This window comes from Sinocyclocheilus anshuiensis, unplaced genomic scaffold, assembly GCF_001515605.1.
Source record: "Sinocyclocheilus anshuiensis isolate Anshui unplaced genomic scaffold, SAMN03320099.WGS_v1.1 scaffold122, whole genome shotgun sequence".
Classification (NCBI taxonomy): domain Eukaryota; kingdom Metazoa; phylum Chordata; class Actinopteri; order Cypriniformes; family Cyprinidae; genus Sinocyclocheilus; species Sinocyclocheilus anshuiensis.
In genome coordinates this window covers 1604488-1612191 of record NW_015544153.1, presented here as the reverse complement: position 1 = coordinate 1612191, position 7704 = coordinate 1604488, and the positions used below count along the sequence as shown (strand labels likewise).

The 7704-nt window shown below is 38.2% G+C and overlaps 2 protein-coding genes across 2 annotated transcripts in view; one reads left to right on the top strand and one right to left on the bottom strand.

Moving 5' to 3' along the window:
- The window catches only part of LOC107695286 (ligand-dependent nuclear receptor-interacting factor 1-like), a 6428-nt gene extending 1417 nt beyond the window's left edge, over positions 1 to 5011 (top strand). The window contains exons 2-4 of the mRNA XM_016495124.1: positions 522 to 2196; positions 2295 to 2507; positions 3108 to 5011. Of these exons, the coding sequence (XP_016350610.1) occupies positions 522 to 2196; positions 2295 to 2507; positions 3108 to 4103 (2884 nt within the window). The 3' untranslated portion in view covers positions 4104 to 5011. The remainder of the gene's footprint in view (positions 1 to 521; positions 2197 to 2294; positions 2508 to 3107) is intronic.
- A 1074-nt stretch (positions 5012 to 6085) lies between these two features.
- The window catches only part of LOC107695221 (tumor necrosis factor receptor superfamily member 14-like), a 3580-nt gene continuing 1961 nt past the window's right edge, over positions 6086 to 7704 (bottom strand). Inside the window, exons 5-7 of the mRNA XM_016495038.1 lie at positions 7510 to 7594; positions 7265 to 7428; positions 6086 to 7009 (exon numbers count right to left, since the gene is read on the bottom strand). Of these exons, the coding sequence (XP_016350524.1) occupies positions 6996 to 7009; positions 7265 to 7428; positions 7510 to 7594 (263 nt within the window). The 3' untranslated portion in view covers positions 6086 to 6995. The remainder of the gene's footprint in view (positions 7010 to 7264; positions 7429 to 7509; positions 7595 to 7704) is intronic.

Here is a 7704-nt window from a genome sequence, read left to right as displayed (position 1 = left end):
TAATGATGCTGAAAAGTCAGCTTTGGATCACAGGAATAAATAACATTTTAAAGTATATTAAAATAGAAAACCATTATTTTAATTTGCAATAATATTTCACAATATTACTCTTTTTTTTTCTGTATTTCTGATAAAATAAATGCAGCCATGATGAGCAGAAGAAATAAGAATGATTTCTTGTCATGTGACACTTTATACTGGAGTAATAGCTGATGGAAATTCAGCTTTGCATCACAGAAATAAATTATATTTTAAAGTATATTAAAATATAAACCAATAATTTATATTGTAAAAACATTTTGCAAGATTACAGTTTTTTTTCTGTATTTTTAATTAAATGCAGCCTTGATGAGCATATATATATATATATATATATATATATGTTTGTGTGTGTGTTTTTTTCTAGTATAATAGAGTTTGATCTTTTTTTCAGTCCTTGTTAGTTTTGATTTGTATAGTATTTTCATAGTTAACAGAATATTAAAGCTAATTTTGATGTATAATTTTTCTTCATCTTTCAGTGGAACAGGAGTCTATTACCAAGCAATGCCTGCGGTGGGACCCGATGGGAAAAATGTCATGAAGTTGATTCCTGTCCAGAAAGTAAACGGACAGTTTTATCAGACACCTTTTAGTACAGAAAGAGTCAGTGTGGGTCTACAACTGAAAGCCTGTGCAAAACCCGTTCATCCACCTACTGCTTCTTCATCTCAAACACAGACTCGGCTTCCCTCCCTTCAGCCCATAGCAGATGGACGGTATGTCCTCAAAACCCTGCCGCAGGTCAGAACTGTGTCTAACGCCGTCAAAACTCAGCACAGTGGAACTAGTAACCTCATTATTCACAATCCAAAGTTAGTGCATGTTCCTCTTTCAACACACACTGTTTCCCAGTATTCAGTCCAGTTACCTCCTCAGCCCAATGGACAGGTCATGGCGGCGGTCCAAACTTTGCCTGTTACCGTCAAGTCACCTGTTCTCCCAAACGGTCATTTCCTGCAGATCCCTCCGAATGCTAAAGTTCGGACTCTGCCAGCCACTGCGCTCCCACAGTCCATCAAATGCCGGATAATGAACTCTGTGAGTAACACCCCTAACCTCGAAAAGGGTCCACCAACTGTTGTGCTTGTTTCCCCTGTGAACTCTGTAAAGCTAAATTCTGACCAGCAAGTGGTTTCGGTTACAAAGCCAAGTCAAATAGAGAAGACCCTGTTTCAAAATCCCCCTGCAAACTTGCAAACACCTGTTTGCGTTCCTAAAACAAATGAAGAAGTGAACACTCCCATTAAATGGGTCGTGCAGGAGGGAACAGGTGCATTCGCTCCTTGCCTTGTACCTGTAACGACATCGAATGTCAGCTCTGACACCATAAAAGCAGTCAAGCATGTCAACTCAGTCGGGACGGTAAATGAAATCGCACCGAGCAAACCCACACCTCCTCAGACCAGCCAAGAAAAGATTACCCCAGGCAAAGACAATGCCCTGGTCATGTGCAATGGGAAGGTCTATTTTGTGGCAAAGAGAAATTCGGAGATTGCCAAGGATGTGATGATCAGTGAAGGTGGTAAGAGGGGGGTTGTCAGCACCTCTCCTGCCCTGCCTGCCAGCTCCGCTCTGGGGTCAAACTCTCCTAAGCAAGACCCAAAAATAAATGTAAGTGAAATCATTGATCTCTGTGATGATGAGGAGGAGACGTCCATGTGTCTGGGAGGTGCTCCGGGAAATTTGCCCACACCGAGTCAAACAGAGGTGGATGAGAGCGATGAAGACTCTAATGTAATATTTGTGTCATATATTCCACCCAAGTCAGAGACTCATGCTGGTGATAAAGTGGAGAAAGCTGCCTCTCAGAACAAATGTGAGGAAGTTCAACACACAGAGATAAACGCAAAGTCTGTCTCTCAGAACGAAGGGGAAAAACTGGCACATGCAGAAATGGAAAAAGATGGTGGTCCGAATAATCCTTCGGCCAAAACGGGTGATGAGATGATGGATGAGCAGGTCGAGGGAAATAAAAGAGCTGAAAGGACCTTGTGCTGCCTTTCTGAAAATGTGAATATGGAGGCAGATAAAGACTTGGAGGGTGGAAGTCCACCTGAGATGAGATGTCAAGATGATGCAGCTGTTGCTGAAACTGTCAGCATTTTGGAACCACCCCAGAATGTCTGTATTCAAGCCACTGATAATACTGAAAAGGTAATATACCACAATTAACCATGTTCTATGTGAGCTGTAATGAAATAACAAGTTTCACTAGGCTGACATTTAATGCATTCTTCTCTCTTCTGTCACAGGCCTTTGAAAAGAGTCAACCCAAGAGTGACTGTCAGCTAAGAAAAGAATTTGGCATCGCCTCTGATGTACAGATTTGCTTGCAAAGAACAAAGCTGACTGTGAAGCCAGATCAACTGACAAAGAGACTTATCATAAACAAACGCACATTAGACGGCCTTCGTAAAGTGATCCAGGAGTCCAAGTTGCAGTCAAAAATACAGCAAATTATGAAGGCAAGTTATATATTCATGCATCCAAATTGTGTTGTAAATAATGTACAGTGCATGTACATATTTCCTACAGCAGCGTTTATCAGACTGGGGCTGCAGCCCACTGTATTACAGAAGATATTATTTTAATATATTTCTAAATCGGTGTTGTTGTTGTTAACTAAAACTATTAAAGATAGTTTTAGTAATTGTAAAACTGAATTCAATTAAAATAAGAAGATTAGATGAAAATCTAAAAAACTAGAAATGCTGCCTTGGCAACTAGCTGAAAATAAGTTAAAATGATTAAAACTAAAATAAAGCTAAACAGACATGTTAAAAAACTAATAATGACAAAAACATAAAATAAAATTTCTGAAATGTAAGCTAAAATTAAAATGAAAACTGGAAATATAAAAATAAAAGCTAATTAAAAAATGTTTAAAGACAGCTCTAGCTTCTGTGTCCTTGGAAAAAAAACTTTCCTAATTTAATTGATGGATGAAGCCATTAAAAAAAGCAAAAATTCTCTCATGTCAACCATTTTTTCACTTGTTTTGGAAGAGATGTGAATGTGGGAGTAACGGTATTGATTTATTTCATGCCACTTTGTTCAATTGCTAGGTTCCCTACACAAAAATGGAGGAGGATGAAGGCCTGAAGGTCAAAAGAAAAAAGCAGGAACAGGATGGGAGTCAAGATATTCCCTCTCTAAACTCCACACACATTTCACCTGCCTCTAAATCTTCAGTTGTTCCGATGGAAAACAGTTTGGCTTGTCAAGAAGAGGTTTGTTCACCAACAGAATCTACAGCCGATAAGGTTCATATGCAATCTGAATTGCCAGAAGATTGTACTGGTAACACATGCTGTCTTACTCCCTCATCCAAACAAAAAGCAAAACAGACTTCTTCTAGTCATCCTTTATTACCTTCCTCTTCAAGGAAGACCCCACCACGCTCTATTAAGGTTAAGGTGTGCACGGCCTGTCCTTGTGGGACTGTTTTAGGGGCTGCAGAAGCCACTTCATCCCTCCATTCACAAGACAGACTGAATCCATGTACTGTTGTTGAGTCACACAAAGGGACAAGAAGAAGCTGCTTGAATAAAACCCCAGGAGAGAGTCACCAATCTCAGAAACTTCAACCACAAAATAAAGATCTTGTTAAGAAAGTAGGCAAGAAACGGTCATCAGGAAATCCACGTAAAAACAAAGCTCTGTTAGAAAGCTCTACTAGTGACACGTCACACAACATCTCCTCACCAGTGATTGTGTGTTCAAGTGCTCCCTCTTCATCCAGTTTGCAGGACTGCAACAACCAGATTGAACTGTCCTCAGTCAGAACAGAATGTGGTAACATGACAAGCAGCAACACAGATGCTGAAACATCACAGCAAGACACCAGCCAGGTGCAAACAGCATCAGAAAACCCCAGCATGTCATTCTCTAAGAAACAGCAAGGTCACAAAATAGACATATTTCCAACACAGTCACTGTTCACGTTGGAGACGCTGGATGCTGAGGAGATAAAACGGCGTGAGAGAATCAAACGCTTGAAGGATCTCCTGAAGGAGAAGGAGGCCGCGCTGGAGCAGATGCAAAGAAGCATGAACATTTAGTCTCTTACTGTTTAAAAGACTTCAAAGACTGTACACTGCATGACACTGAATATGAATGGGAATACCACCGATTAATGTACAAGAAAAAAAAATGTATATAGTTTGTACACCATGTTTATTTACTGTTTCCCCTTTTTAATGTTTACCAGATCTCAGTGTCATGATGTTTTATTCAGCCTTTGCCTTCTTAAGCATTGTGTTGTCTTATTTATAGTTGTTTGCAGTACATTTAAGCAAATTTAGATGTCATCATATCATTTTCACATCTTTGTATGATTTATGTGCCTTTATCAATACTTTAGTATTGTAGTTAAATTTGTAGTTTAACAGCCTCATTTCATAACATATTCAGTAATCAATAATTATTCATAATTCATATTCAGTAAATAATTCAATGCACTTTTGGGAAACCTTGTTTGCTGTCCAGCTGAAACTTTTTGAACTCAAGAACCCAGTAAAATTCTACATTGTGAAAGATGAACATACTGGTTCAATTCTATTTTTATAGTCATCCACAACTATTAAACTGAAAATTTTGCTTGCATTCTTGCTTGTTATTTGCTGAATTACAATTTCTTGCTTTTTCATGCTTCAGATCCCTTAAAGTTGTTTTGGTCAGAATTGTAATTGTTTACTTTTTAAATTCTTAGCCTCTAAATGTATAAACCCATGTTCAGCTCAGCTGTCATGCTGTATCACACTGCTTGTAACAAAAAACATGCTGGAAGTGTTATCAGATTCCTAATGGTGCAAATGATTTGAAAATGAACATCAGACACTGGATTTGCCATTAACCTTTTATTTGTATTTATAACTAGGATGCACAGCATGTTTTGTGATGCAACAAATGTTCTGTTGTGTTATTCATATGTAATGGCCATATTACATTAAAATCAGTCACCCTAAAAGTTACTGAAACACCCAATGATGAATCACGAATATCATCAGAAATCAGTCTGACATGTCGTCTTTAGAGGGTGTAAGAAAAAGTGATGAGGATGTTGAAGATCTCGATGAAGATGTTTATTGCAGCATAGCAGTGACAAAGTACATGTAGTACCTTGGGTTCAACGGAGTCGGAATGAACCACGAACATCCTAAGCTCAAACATTTTATACACAGAGTTTACTACCGTTAATGTAAAAGAAGTTGCTCCTGTCGTTACAGCTGTGGTCTGTATGTTAATTACACTGAACAAAATTATAAACGCAACACTTTTGTTTTTACCCCCATTTTTCATGAGCTGAACTCAAAGATCTAAGACTTTTTCTATGTACACAAAAGGCCTATTTCTCTCAAATATTGTTCACAAATCTGTCTAAATCTGTGTTAGTGAGCACTTCTCCTTTGCCGAGATAATCCATCCACCTCACAGGTGTGGCATATCAAGATGCTGATTAGACAGCATGATTATTGCACAGGTGTGCCTTAGGCTGGCCACAATAAAAGGCCACTCTAAAATGTGCAGTTTTACTGTATTGGGGGGTCCGAAAACCAGTCAGTATCTGGTGTGACCACCATTTGCCTCACGCAGTGCAACACATCTCCTTTGCATTGAGTTGATCAGGTTGTTGATTGTGGAATGTTGGTCCACTCCTCTAACCATTAGGGGAAGTCGTGGCCTAATGGTTAGAGAGTCGGACTCGTATGAAAAATGGGGGTAAAAACAAAAGTGTTGTGTTTATAATTTTGTTCAGTGTAAGTTCTGACACCCCTTTGTCTGAGGTGGTTCTCAGTGTCCCACACCTGCTCCCATTCTACAATTGGTCACCATTTGCTCAGGATGTGATCATCCCAAATGGTCTACAAACAACATAACTGTTGACTTTCCTCTTCTCTATAATAATTAAGCCATTTTAGGAAATGAGCATGATCAAACATATTGTGGAGTGGAATCTGGGTCGGGGCAGACTATAGATTCTTACAGTCCCCCCTTTGATGCTCTTGGCCCAAAAGAAGCATCATAGATTCTTACAAGGGATTCTGTTCCACAACTGATTTAACATCCGCTCATTTTGCATTTCAAGTGGCCAGATTGGGGGAATGATTTGGATATGTGTTTAGGCAAGCAAACACAATTTAAGGAGGTTTTATTTAGGGTGATCTATTTGAGTGTTATTTTTATGTTGGACTGGATGAAGCATCATACAGAAGCAATAGTTTCTAAATAATGCCACTGTAGAAATGTGATATTCACGGCCAGCCATGATAATTCAGTGTGCCCAATAACAGAGGGATAAAAACATAATGAAATAAAATATACTCTTCACAACTTATTCATAGAAATAATGCTGACTGCATATGGCCTTAAAGAAACAAAGCTTTATTTCCAAGCATTTATACTGTTGCTCCAAACAAGATGATGCATTGTAAACACTGAATTATTTTAATATTAGTACGATATAGTAAAATGCTTGTATTGTAATAGTTATTGTACACTCATCAGTTTCTGCTAATGATCCGATATATATGCTCCAGGAGTGTGCAGTAGACACTCATCAGCAATTTCTATACTATATTGATTATGCTGCATGAAAAGACCATAAATATTTCAGACAACAGCCAAAGAAACAATTAAGCTGTCAGTCAATGATGCCAGTGTGGAATAGCAATATGACCACTTCAACACTTCCCGCATGCTGGTAGTTTAGAATTCTATGAGTAATCCAGTCATACATATATAGATCAGTGGTATAGACCTTTTATCAGAATTTCTTTCATATAGATCCATTCAAAAATAACTACAGTTTATATTTATCAAAAAATAAATCTAAAATTAAAATTAATTAATGGCATGGTGGTCTCCACAAACTGTTGCCAGGATTTCAGAATGTGGCTACTCAAAATGATGCTACCTGTCAAGTGCCCTGTGCTGAGGCTCCTGGATAAACGTCACTTTTTTTCTTCTGCCAGACATGAGAAGGGAAAAAAAACACTTTGAATTTGAAATGTGCATTCTTTACAATGTTACAACATATTAAATTATTATTTTTTTTTTTTTAATTTGAGGAAAATTATGAGGCCTTTATCAAATCAGGTCAATTAAATTAACCGCACAGGGTCACCAATATATTTAAAATGACAAAAGGCTGCTGCTAACAAAAAAAAATAGTTTGCACTTGGCCACAAATTAAGTTTAAAAATAAATTGTGTCCACTTACCATTATTGGCCTTCTGAACTTCAAAGAATAAACTTCTGTAGAATTCTGCTAAGGAAGCGGCAATTAAATCTACAAGACCATATATTTCCTTTGGCTTCTGTTCACATGTGACATCTTTTACAGGACTGCCATCTTCTGCCTGAATCTCATTTCTGGCTGCACAGCTTAAGAAAAATGACGACAATACTGAATGAATAACAGATAGAAATTCAAATCAGACATTGCACAAATAACACTTCACCTACTCTGTCCATTTGGTGCAGCTCAGCCCTGATGGAGAATAAAACCCAGAAGCGCAGTCCACACATTCTGTATCTGATGCCTTTGTCCCTGCAAGCAGATACAGAGACCGAAAAGTTAAGAAATACACCTCAAAATGTGGGAAGACTTAAAAACATTATAGGCTTACAGACTGCTAAAATGGGGGGGGGGGGGGGGGG